The 13,253-nt window shown below is 53.7% G+C and overlaps 1 protein-coding gene across 3 annotated transcripts in view; it reads left to right on the top strand.

The window, feature by feature from the left end:
• The window catches only part of LOC140395333 (WW domain-binding protein 2-like), a 174,541-nt gene extending 161,738 nt beyond the window's left edge, over positions 1–12,803 (top strand). For all 3 annotated transcript variants that reach the window (XM_072482969.1, XM_072482970.1, XM_072482968.1), the window contains one exon: positions 12,054–12,803. In XM_072482969.1, coding sequence (XP_072339070.1) covers positions 12,054–12,182 — 129 coding nt within the window. In that variant the 3' untranslated portion in view covers positions 12,183–12,803. The remainder of the gene's footprint in view (positions 1–12,053) is intronic.
• The last annotated feature ends 450 nt before the right edge of the window (positions 12,804–13,253 follow it).

The raw sequence follows: 13,253 nt of genomic DNA, 5'->3' as shown, positions 1-13,253 counted from the left end.
AACCTGGGATCCTGGAGCTGTGAGGCAAGTGTGCGAACCACTGTGCTATCGTGCTGCTCTGTTCTGAGAGCTAGTGCTTCGATCGCGCGGGCGAACAGCAGTGATTACAGCGGGCATCCCTGCCTGGTGTCCCTGTGCAGCTAGAAGGACTGGGAGCTGGTGTTGTTTTTCCCTAAGCTCGCCATGGGAGCGTTGTACAGGAGCTTTACCCAGGAGGTAAAGTTTAGTCGGGCAGTTTGGTCGGCACGGGCTTGGAGGGCCGACGGGCCTGTTCCTGTGCTGTACATTTCTTTGTTCTTTGTTCTTTGAGGTGAACCCTGATCCAAGCCCGAACCGCCCCAGTACCTCTATTTTTAAAAACTAAATTTAAGAGTACCCAATTAATTTTTTCCAATTAAGGGGCAATTTAGCATGGCCAACCCTGCACATCTTTGGGTTGTGGAGGCGAAACGCACGTAAACACTGGGAGAATGTGGAAACTCCACACTGACAGTGCGCTCCAATACCTTTATGAGGCGCTTCCATTCGACCTGTCAAAGGCCTTTTCTGCGTCCAGGGAGATGATCACCTCTGGGTGTTCTCTCCCCAAGCTGAGGTCATGATCGTGCCTGATGTTCAATGTTAGCTGTCCACCTTTGACAAAGCCCGTTTGTTTTCTGCGGCCACATCTGGAATGCAGTTCTCCAGCCTTTTGGCTAGGATCTTGGCCAGTATTTTGGTGTCTACGTTTAGTAGCGAGATGGGTCTGTATGACCCGCACTCTGTTGGGTCTTTGTCTTTCTTGGGTATGATACGAGATTGCGGCCTGTGCTAGTGTAGGTGGCAGTGTGCCCCTAGCCAGCGAGTCTGTGAACATCTCCTGCAGGTGTGGGGCCAGTGCTGTCGTGGATATTTTGTAGATGTCAGCCGGGAACCCGCCTGCATGGAACTAATACTTTCCTGATCTCTCCCAGTTCTGGTGGTGCTTCCAAGCCCCTTTTTCTGTCCTCCTCCACAACTGGCATGTCCAATCCGTCGAGGGACTGTTTCATCCCCGAGTCCCCTGTTGGGGCTCTGAGGTATACAGCCCTCTGTAAAAAGCCTTGAAGGTTGTGTTGCCCTTTTCTGGGTCTGTTTCTAATCTGCCTCTGTTGTCTCCTCTCTAGTGACTGCCTGCTTTCTCAGCTGGTGTGCCAGCAGGCGGCTGGCTTTGTCTCCATGTTCATCTTGGCTCCTCCGTGCCTGGCGGATTTGGTGCACTGCGTTCCTCATGGAGAGCAGGTCAAAAACCATGGGCGCGATTCTCCGACCCCCCCGCCGGGTCGGAGAATCGCCGGGAGCTGGCATGAATCCCGCCCCCGCCGTGTCCCGAATTCTCTGCCACGAGAGAATCGGCGGGGGCGGGAATCGCACCATGCTGGTCGGCGGGCTCCCCCCGGTGTTTCTCCGGCCCGCGATGGGCCAAAGTCCCGCCGCTGCCAACCCTCGCCAGCCGGCGTGGATTGAACCACCTACCGTACCGGCGGGAGCAGACGGCGTGGGCGTGCTCCGGGGTGCTGGGGGAGGGCGCGGGGTGATCTGGCCCCGGTGGGGGTGCCCCCACAGTGGCCTGGCCCGCAATCGGGGCCCACCGATCAGCGGGCGGGCCTCTGCAGTGGGGGCACTCTTTTTCTTCCGCCTTCACCATGGTCTCCACTATGGCGGAGGCGGAAGAGACCCCCTCCACTGCGCATGCGCGGGGATGCCGTGAGCGTCCGCTGACGCTCCCGCACATGCGTCGCCTGGCGAAGTCCTTTCCCGCCAGCCTGCGGGGCGGAAATCACTCCGGCACGGGCCTAGCCCCTCAAGGTGAGGGCTTGGCCCCTAATGGTGCGGAGAATTCTGCACCTTTGGGGCGGCCCGACGCCAGCTGGCGCGGAAATTACATCCCCGGGCGGCGCATGCGGGGGAGTGTCAGCGGCCGCTGACAGTTTCCCGTGCATGCGCAGTGGAGGGAGTCACTTCCGCCTCCACCATGGTGGAGGCCGTGGTGGAGGCGGAAGGGAAAGAGTGCCCCCACGGCACAGGCCCGCCCGCGGATTGGTGGGCCCCGATCGCGGGCCAGGCCACCGTGGGGGCACCCCCCCCCCCCCCGGGGTCCGATCACCCCCCCCCCCCCCCCCCGGACCCCGGAGCCCACCCACGCCGCCGGTAAATACCTACTTTAATTTACGCCGGCGGGACAGGCAATTTCTCGGTGGGACTTCGGCCCATCCGGGCCGGAGAATTGAGCGGGGGGGCCCGCCAACCGGCGCGGCCCGATTCCCGCCCCCGCCCAATCTCCGGTACCAGAGACTTCGGCAACTGGCGGGGGCGGGATTCACGGCGGCCAACGGCCATTCTCCGACCCGCTGGGGGGTCGGAGAATGACGCCCCTGGAATCCCCTGACATTCCAGGTGACTATCCTGGTAGGGTATTTGTCCCCCGCTCCTGCGGGATTAACCATGTTTACCTGGTAGACGCGTCCCTGCACTCCGGGCTTTCCCTCTGTCAGGGGGCTGTCCAAGATGGCTGCTGTCACTGCTCTCCCCATGTTTTTAAAAAATATATATGTTTATTAAGAATTTTTCAACAATATTTTCAACCATACAAACCCCGCCCCCCCCCCCCCCCGTAACAAAAAGAAAAGAAAAGGAAAGTCGCATAGCAAGACATAAACATATGAAATCGACATAATACAGAACTTTGTACATTGGATTCCTCCCGCACATATCAACTTTCCTGAACATTTATGTATTTTCTTGCTCAAGTGCTCCCAGGAAAACCCCCCTTCCCCATCCCCCCCCCCCTCTTTCTCCCCCCCCCCCCCCCCAAAAGAGATGTCCCCCCCCGGGTTGCTGCTGACCGAACTTCATCTAACGCTCCGCGAGATCATCTAGGAACGGTTGCCACCGCCTGGAGAACCCCTGCGCAGACCCTCTCAAGGCAAACTTTATCCTCTACAACTTGATAAACCCTGCCATGTCATTTATCCAGGCTTCCACACTGGGGGGCTTTGCATCTTTCCAAACTAACAAGATCCTTCGCCGGGCTACCAGGGACGCAAAGGCCAGAATGCCGGCCTCTTTCGCCTCCTGCACTCCCGGCTCGTCCGCCACTCCAAATAGGGCTAGCCCCCAACTTGGCTTGACCTGGACTTTCACCACCTTAGATATAGTTCTCGCAACACCTGTCCAGAACCCATCCAGTGCCGGGCACGACCAGAACATATGGGCGTGATTAGCCGTGCTTCCTGAGCACCTTCCACATATGTCCTCCACCCCAAAGAGCCTACTCAGCCTCGCCCCTGTCATATGCGCTCTGTGAATAACCTTGAACTGTATCCGGCTAAGCCTGGCACATGAGGAAGAAGAATTAACCCTACTCAGGGCATCAGCCCACAAACCCTCTTCAATCTCCTCCCCCAGATTCTCCTCCCATTTACCCTTCAGCTCCTCTACCAAAGCCTCCCCCTCTTTCATCTCCTGGTATATCGCCGACACCTTGCCCTCTCCAACCCATACACCCAAAATCACCCTGTCTTGAATCCCCTGTGCTGGGAGCAACGGAAATTCCCTCACCTGTCGCCTCACAAACGCCCTCACTTGCATGTACCTGAACGTGTTTCCCGGGGGTAGCCCAAACTTCTCCTCCAGCGCCCCTCGGCTCGCAAACGTCCCATCAATGAACAGGTCCACCATTCTTCTAATCCCTGCCCGATGCCAGCTCTGAAACCCCCCGTCCATCCTTCCTGGGACAAACCGATGGTTACCCCGATCGGGGACCACACCGAGGCTCCCATCGCACCCCTGTGTCGTCTCCACTGGCCCCAGATCTTTAGCGTTGCCGCCACCACCGGACTCGTGGTGTACCTTGTCGGCAAGAGCGGCAGCGGTGCTGTCACCAGAGCCCCCAGGCTCGTTCCTTTGCAGGACGCCATCTCCAACCTCTTCCGTGCTGCCCCCTCTCCCTCCACCACCCACTTACGGATCATCGCACATTGGCTGCCCAGTAGTAGCCACCCAGATTCGGCAACACCAGCCCTCCTGTATCTCTACTATGCTCCAGAAACCCCCTCCTTACCCTCGTGGTCTTATTCGCCCACACAAAATCCATAATGCTACTGCCTACCCTCTTAAAAAAGGCCTTGGTGATCACAATTGGAAGGCACTGGAATATAAAAAGAAACCTTGGGAGGACCACCATTTTAATCGAGTGTACTCTGCCCGCCAGCGAGAGTGGCAACATGTCCCATCGTTTGAAGTCCTCCTCCATCTGCTCCACCAGCCGCGTCAAATTAAGTTTGAGCAGGACCCCCCCAGCTACCTGGATCCCCAAGTACCGAAAGCTCCTTTCCGCCCTTCGCAACAGTAGGTCGTCTATCCCTCTTCCCTGGTCCCCTGGATGCACCACAAAGAGCTCACTTTTCCCTACATTGAGCTTATAGCCCGAAAAGTCCCCAAACTCCCTTAGAATCTGCATGACCTCCACCATCTCCTCCACTGGATCCGCCACATACAGCAACAGGTCGTCTGCATACAGCGACACTCGATGCTCCTCCATTTCCTGGACTCCCTTAATGCCATGGCCAAAGGTTCAATTGCTAATGCAAACAACAGGGGACAGGGGACACCCCTGCCTCGTCCCTCGATACAGCCGAAAATACTCCGACCTCCGCCGATTCGTAACCACACTCGCCACTGTGGCTCTATATAGGAGCCTAACCCAGCTAATAAACCCTCCCCCGAACCCAAACCTCCGCAACACTTCCCAGAGATACTCCCACTCTACGCGGTCAAAGGCCTTCTCCGCGTCCATAGCTGCCACTATCTCCGCCTCTCCCTCCACCGATGGCATCATAATCACGTTTAGGAGCCTCCGCACATTGGTGTTTAGCTGCCTGCCCTTTACAAATCCCGTCTGGTCCTCGGGAATCACCCCCAGGACACAGTCCTCGATCCTCGTAGTCAGCACTTTTGCCAGCAACTTGGCATCCAAGTTGAGGAGCGAGATCGGCCTGTACGACCCACATTGCAGTGGGTCCTTATCCCGCTTCAGGATCAAAGAGATCATCGCCTCCGAAATTGTCGGGGGCAGGGTCCCCCCCCTCCCTTGCCTCATTGAAAGTCCTCACCAGCAACGGGGCTAACAGGTCTACGTACTTCCTATAGAACCCATCCGGTCCCGGGGCCTTCCCTGCCTGCATGCTCCCCAGTCCTTTAATCAGCTCCTCCAACCCAATTGGCGCCCCCAAACCAGCCACCTCCTGCTCCTCCACCCTCGGGAACCTCAGTTGGCCCAAGAATCGTCGCATCCCCTCTTCTCCCGCTGGGGGCTGGGATCTGTACAGCTCCTCATATAAGGCCTTGAATGCCTCATTTACTTTCACCGCACTCCGCACCGTAGTTCCCCTTCCATCCTTGACTCCACCTATCTCCCTCGCTGCCATCCTCTTACGGAGCTGATGTGCCAGCATCCGGCTCGCCTTCTCCCCATACTCATACATCGCCCCCTGTGCCTTCCTCCACTGTGCCTCTGCCTTCCCTGTGGTCAACAGGTCGAACTCCGTCTGGAGACTTCGCCTCTCCCTGAGTAGTCCCTCTTCAGGGGCCTCTGCATATCTCCTGTCCACTCTTAAAATCTCCCCCACTAACCTCTCCCTTTCCCTGCCCTCTCTCTTCTCCCTATGAGTCCTGATGGAGATTAACTCTCCCCTGACCACCGCCTTCAGCGCCTCCCATACTACTCCCACCTGCACCTCCCCGTTGTCGTTGGCCTCCAAATACCTTTCAATGCACCCCCGCACCCTCCCACACACTTCCTCGCCTGCCAGCAGTCCCACATCCAACCGCCACAGCGGGCGTTGGTCATTCTCCTCTCCCAACTCTAGTTCCACCCAGTGCGGGGCGTGGTCTGAAATGGCAATGGCCGAATACTCCGTTCCCTCCACTTTCGGGATCAATGCCCTGCCCAGAACAAAAAAATCTATCCGGGAGTAGGCTTTGTGTACGTGGGAGAAAAAAGAAAATTCTCTGGCCAAAGGCCTGGCAAATCTCGACGGATCCACTCCCCCCATCTGGTCCATAAACCCTCTAAGCACCTTGGCCGCAGCCGGCCTCTTTCCGGTCCTAGATCTGGAGCGATCCAGTGCTGGGTCCAACACCGTGTTGAAATCCCCTCCCATTATCAAGCTTCCTACCTCCACGTCCGGAATACGCCCCAACATACGCTTCATGAATCCAGCATTGTCCCAGTTCGGGGCGTATACATTTACCAATACCACCCACGTCCCCTGCAACCTACCGCTCACCTCACGTATCGACCTCCATTTTCCACTACTATGTCCCTGGCCTCAAACGACACCCGCTTCCCCACCAGTATTGCCACCCCTCTATTCTTCGCATCCAACCCCGAATGGAATACCTGTCCTACCCATCCCTTTCTTAACCTGACCTGATCTGCCACCTTCAGATGTGTCTCCTGAAGCATGACCATGTCTGCCTTCAGTCCCTTTAAGTGCGCGAACACTCGAGCCCTCTTAACCGGCCCATTTAGGCCCCTCACATTCCACGTGATCAGCCGGATTGGGGGGCTTCCCCCCCACCCCCCGCCGACTAGCCATCTCCGCCTTCCCGTTTACCCCCCCCCCCCCCCCGTGTGGCAATCCCTCCTCCTCCTTGCGCTCCTCCATCCCCCCCCCCTCCCGCCCTTCCCTAACGCGGGAAAAAGCCCGCGCTTTCCTGAGCCAGCCTGTGGCGCAGCTCCTGTTGCGGCCTTATCCCAATTCCCCCATCCCCGGGTCTCACCTCCTTCCAGCACTGGCGCCCACATTCCTCACAGTCTCCCCATCAAAGCTCTTCCTCCATCCACATCCATCATCCCACCCGTGAAACATTCTTTACCCATATTTACAACCCTGTATACAGTCAACATCTCCCCCACAACCACAGACCCTCAGTTTGAGTCCAATTTTTCCGTTTGGATAAAGGTCCAAGCCTCTTCTGGCGTTTCAAAATAGTGGTGTCGGTCCTGGTACGTGACCCACAGTCGCGCTGGCTGCAGCATTCCGAATCTCACCCTCTTTATACGCAGCACCGCCTTGGCCCGGTTGAAGCCAGCTCTCCTCTTTGCCACCTCCGCGGTCCAGTCCTGGTAGACTCGGATCACCGCATTCTCCCATCTGCTGCTCCGCTCTTTCTTGGCCCATCTCAGGACACTCTCTCTGTCCGTGAAACGATGGAACCTCGCCACTATCGCCCTTGGCGGCTCGCTGGCCTTGGGTCTCCTCGCCAGGACCCGGTGAGCCCCTTCTAGCTCCAGGGGGCTCGGAGAGGCCTCCGCACCCATCAGCGAATGGAGCATCGTGCTCACATACGCCCCAGGGTCGGCCCCCTCCACCCCTTCAGGGAGATCCAGAATCCGGAGATTCTTCCTCCTCGACCTGTCCTCCAGGACCTCTAATCTCTCTGCCCACCTCTTGTGCAGCGCCTTGTGCGCCTCCATCTTCACCGCCAAGCCCAAGATCTCGTCCTCGTTCTCGTTGGTTTTGTCCCTCACCTCTCGGAGCTCTACCTCCTGGGCCTTCTGGGTCTCCTTCAGCCCCTCGATCGCCATCAGCATTGGCGCCAGCACCTCCTTTTTAAGCTCCTCCACGCAGCGCCTGAGAAACTTCTGCTGGTCCGGCCCCCATGCTGCTCGATCTCCGGCCTCCGCCATCTTGTTTTTTCCCCCTCGTTTCTGCCGCTGCTAAAAAGCCACTTTTTCCTCCGTTCCACTTCTGGTCCCCTCAATACACGATGGAAGGGGGACCTTGCTCTCACCTTCCCACATGGGAATTGGTCAAAATATTTCCGTTGGGGCTTCTCCGGAGAGCCCAAAAGTCCGTTCTAACGGGAGCCGCCGAAATGTGCGGCTTAGCTCCGCATCGCTGCAACCGGAAGTCTCTGCGCTCCCCATGTTGTCGGGTCTCTGCACTCTGGAGCACCCAACATGGCCACCAACAGTACGTCTGCCATGTGGATCTGACCCTGTACTTCGGGGTCTTCCTTCGCCCAGAGACTATTGGGTGTTTGTTTGCAGTGCTTCTTTTATCCGGGCCCCTGGTTGCGGCCCTTTGTAGCCATATTGCAGCTCTCGCACTGGTCCTATTTTTATCTCTCTGCCTTTGTCCATCCCACACCCCCAGTCCCTCCTTCCTCTCCCTTTTCTTCCCCCCCCCCCTATCCTATGCTTCCCCCCTCTTTGTCTCCCTTCCCCCAGCTCCTATCCCTCTTTGCTCTTAGGGATCCCCGCTGTGTGTTCGCCCACCTTGCCTGGCGCCGTCCCCCCTGTCGGGGATGGGCCGCGGCCTTGCTGTGCTGCATACTCCCGCCGCTAACCTTCCCGCTAGTGCAGTGACCCCCCCTCCCAGGAGTTACTGTCTCGTTTCTACCTCGCCTGCTCTCTGCAGGAACTATCCTGCCCGTTCTTTCCTTTCTTACCCTGCAATCCTCTCGCTTGCCACTTCGCTTTCCCTTGTGCGCTGCTCTCGCTCTTTCGAAGGAGGTCACGATCTCCCGCGCGAAGCAGTCCCTCGGGAGGTGGCTAGCTGCTTGTCGCTCGGTGTGTGTTTGGGGTGCGGGGGGTGGGGCGGCGGTGGGGGGAGCGAGGTGCTGCCCCCCCTCCCTCGCCAGCTCATCGTTTTTGCTTGCCAGGGGCTCCTTATCAATTCCCCTGCTGGGTTCAGCGTAATAAAGCATACGCCATTCTTGTGCAGGACTGTTTTTGCCATGTTGAACTCTGCCTGTCTCCTGGCCAGGTCGGCCTCAATGTCCTGATATTGTCCTAGTATTTCGTTTTTCTGTGTCCTTCTCGGCTACTGTTCTTGGACTGGCTGGCCCAGCGCAGGATTCTTTCTCTGTCCTGTTACCGGTGCAGTTTGTCTATTACCGCTGTTCCCCAGCTTTGGGTTTTGGGCACAGCGACCGGGGTCTATTTCTGGTGGGTTGGGGAAAGTTTCTCTTCCTACCAGGTTGCCCGGCATCTCGGTCACATGTACCTTGAGGTCCCTGCCTTTGATTCCCTCTGGTAGGCCCACAATCCGCAGGTTTTACCTTCTTGAGTGGTTCTCCTGATCCTCGACTTTACCCATCAGACTGCCCTGCGTTGTGACCAACCTCGCCACTTCCTTCTCCAGTGCTATGATCCGATCACTCTGGTCAGTTGATGGTCGCCTCTTGGGCTTCAAGTCTCTTCGCCGCTCTGCTCAGGGCGAGCTGTCTTTGGGCCAGGGTCTCAGCCACCGCTTTTACCTCTGCTTTTATCTCCTGTTGGTGCTCCCTCAATGCCTCGGTGAAGGATGCTTCCCAATCCCCCAGGTGCTTATTTGTGTCTGCCTTGCTTCTTTTGCTTCGGTGAAACTTGCGCTGCGCTGTCTCGTGCACTGGTTGGCTCGGTTGAGTGTGGTCGTTCCTGGCCCCTTCCACTCCTGGTCTCTGCTCGGTCTCTAGTTTGGCTTTTTCCGGGCACTTTTTCTTGTATTCCCCCTCTCTTTCTTCCTTCCTCTGACTTACTAAAGTTGGAGAATGAGTTACTGCATCTTTTTTGGCACCTGACGTGCGACTGCTCAGCACATCGTCGTCACTGGAAGCCCTAAAATGGTTATACATAATAATAATAATCTTTATGTAAGGTAGGCTTACATTAACACTGCAATGAAGTTACCGTGAAAAGCTCCTAGTCGCCACATTCCGGCTTCTGTTCAGGTACATGGAGGGAGAATTTAGAATATCCAATTCACCTAACACCACGTCTTTCGGGACTTGTGGGAGGAAACCGGAGCACCCTGAGGAAACCCACGCAGACACTGGGAGAACGTGCAGACTCCGCACAGGCAGTGACCCAAGCCGGGAATCGAACCTGGGATCCTGGAGCTGTGAAGCAACAGTGCTACCCACTGTGCTACTGTGCTGCCCTACATCCTACATGATGTAGATGTGGGAAATGCTGTTCCAATTAAACAACATCCATATAGAATTAACTGTCTAAAATCAGCACAGGATCAAAAAGAAATTGAAGGTATGCTTGTAAATGGCAGAATTGAAGTGGGTTGCAGCGAGTGGAGCTTACCCATAGTGATGGTATGAAAATTGGACAGTACCCAACGATTGTGTCTGGATTATAGAAAGGTTAATACAGTTGCCAAAACAGACTCTTATCCAAACCCATGGTTGGAGGGCTGCATTGAGAAGATGGGACAATCCACTTTTATCTCCAAACTGGATTTACGCAAAGTTTACTAGCAGGAACCTTTGTCCGAAAAGGCGGAAGAGATTTCAGCTTTTGTGACTCCAGATGGTCTATACCAATTCAAAGTTATGCCATTTGGCATGAAAAACGCCCTAGCCACATTTCAACGGTTAACTAACAAAGTCATTTCAGGATTACCCAGTTGTGCGGTGTAAATAGACGATCTGGTGATTTTTAGTCAGGCATGGAAAGAATATTTGAAACATCTGATGGAATTATTCGATCGACTTCAGGAGGCGGGTTTGGTGGTAAACCTAGCCAAAAGTGAGTTTGGAAAAGCCCAAGTCACGTTCCTTGGCCATATAATTGGACATGGACAAATGGCCCCATGGGATGTGAAAACAAAAGTTATTGGGGAATTCCAATGCTCTCGGCACGAAGGGAAATAATGAGATATCTTGGCATAAGTGTTTTTTACCATAAATTTGTGCCGAATTTTAGCAGCATGGTTGCTCCACTGACGGACTTGCTGAAGCAGTGTAGCAAATTTCAGTGGACGACAGAGTGTCAACAGGCATTTGATGGCCTGAAGGCTGCGTTAACCACTGCTCCTGTGTTGGCCACCCCAAATTATGCAAAACCATTCAAAACCATATCGTGATGTTGGCGTGGGTGCTGTGCTCTTGCAAGAAGACGACGAAGGACTAGAGCGGCCTAATGGGTATTTTTCCAAAAAATTAAATGATCACCAGAGGAAGCATTCAACAATTGAAAAGGACTTTGAGCTTGGTGCAGGCTTTGCAACATTTTAACATTTATGTTACCAGCAATTCGTCTGAAACAATATGCTGATCATCATCCATTGACGTTTTGGGAGAAATTCCAAAATAAAATTACCGAACTGTTTCAATGGAGTTTATTATTACAGCCATTTAATTTAAAACTTATACATGCGGTAGGATAAGAAAACATAGCCGATGCTTTGTCACGAATGTGATGAAGAGAAGCAGATTCGATGGTGGAAGGCAAAGAACTAAAATGGACTATTATTGTAAATGTTTGCCTGTTTTGATGTTTTAAAATGTATGTATGTTTATTGTCAAATGTTAGGAATGGGCAAGTGAAAAGGTGAAAAATGAAACCATCTTTGAAGTTGATGATTTATTTTTTTTCTTGGGGAGAAGTGTCATGTGAGTGTCCCTTTAAGAAAGTTTAGTCTTATCTTGTAGCACATTGGCCTGTGGCTGTCAGGTTAGAGGATTTTTTTTTTTTAGGTTATAGTTTCCAGAATTCAGTAGCAGGAGGCCATTGCTAGTGATTCGGGGGTTCAGTCTCCAGCTGTCAGCAGGAAGACTACGTGAGTTGGGAGGTTTCTAACTCCTAGCTAAGTTGGTTGTACAGAGGGACCTCTTGGCCTTGAGAGGCCAAATGCTTCCTTGTAACACCGGGGGAGATCACCCAGCCCGCAGGGAAGCCTATCTACCTGGAGTTCTTTAACATGTCTTGGTCTGGGGATGAGCCCTTCAATGCTTCCTGCTTCTATCCACGTCCTTGGCACCTGATCACCATGCCAAACTGCACGTGACCCCCACACCGGCTCAAAAGAACAGGTTTATATTGGGAAGGCAGCAGAGTCGGTAAGCCTTGTTTGAACTGCCCCTCCATCCTCCTGCCATCTCAGCCCTGTTTCCACCAGACCTGGCATGAGGGGTGGTGGGGGAATTATGATTGAGAGCCATGGCTTTTGTTCAATACCCCTCCTCATTCTTAAAACTGTTTCCACAAGTATTTACGATTCTAATTTCCTGTTCTCTGCCCTTCCAAACAGGACCAACCCCCTCCTTACACTCCACGTGCTGAGAGCCAAGGACAACAGAGAGACCAGCCTCCCAGTAATTGGAATCAACAGCTACCCCATACCTCTCCCTTCCACGCTGCTCCTGACTCATCTCATTAGCTGGTGAACTGAAGATATGTATTCCTTTGATGGAGAAGTTGACACTAGCTCACAGCATCTCAGCTTTGTCGTCTCGCTGTAGTACCTCCACAAGACGCATGCTTGGCATTCCCCCTCCCACCAACATCCACTTGGGTACTCAAGCAACCAATAACCTCAGCAACCTTCCTTTGGGCAATGAAAACCAAGCAAAGTGACGGAAAGCAAATCTACTTCAGGAGATGCAGACCATTGATTGTTTTAGCAAGGGGTAAATATTTCACTGCTGAGCTTCCACCCCTCAGTAGCACACATTTTGAATCCCCCCAATAACCTGCCTTGCCACAGAGAGCTCTGCACTAGGGACCACTTAAAAAGAGATTTATGCCTGCGCCTGCATAGACTCATATTGCTGACTCCCACCTTCTGTCTGAATGTTGAGTTCCCCTCACCTGCAAATATTATGATCTGTAGCTTTGTAATTATGTATCAACCACACTAACAATTGCTTTAGATATTGGCTTCCAACTGTCAACATTTCCATGAAATTCCTTTATTTTACCAGAGATGCTCTCTGTTTATTTAGATTTGCTTAGAGGCTCTGTTGAGATGATGGCAATAAAGCCCAAGTTCAGGGTACAAGTCTGCACAAGTTGTTTAGACTTCCAGAAGAGTGTGCAGTCCGAATATTGTTGTTATCTCCAGGTCACTCTACCTGACCACTGATGATCATCCTTGCCTGAGTGTGTGTGTGTGTGTTGTGGTGAAAGCCCAATTATTGCAGTAAAGGATACATTTGTGTATCACCTTTCACAACCTCTGGACATCCCAAAGCATTGCACAGCCAATGAAATACATTTCACGTGTATTCGCTATTATAATGTAGGAACCCTAACCGCCACATTGTCTATGATAAGCACCCAAAAATGACGAGGAAATCTGGTCTCGAGATGTTAGTTGAGTTATAAATTTTGCTAGTTCACCCAAAACTCCCCTGCTGTACTTTGAAATATGCTGTGGGATCCTTTACACCACATCAGAGTTTGACATCTTGCCCGAACTGAGTGACAACCTGCTTCACCCAGACTGTAC

The sequence above is a fragment of the Scyliorhinus torazame genome, chromosome 18 (assembly GCF_047496885.1).
Source record: "Scyliorhinus torazame isolate Kashiwa2021f chromosome 18, sScyTor2.1, whole genome shotgun sequence".
Lineage (NCBI taxonomy): Eukaryota > Metazoa > Chordata > Chondrichthyes > Carcharhiniformes > Scyliorhinidae > Scyliorhinus > Scyliorhinus torazame.
Note: the sequence above shows the minus strand (reverse complement) of the source record. Positions and strands in the feature narration are given on the sequence as shown.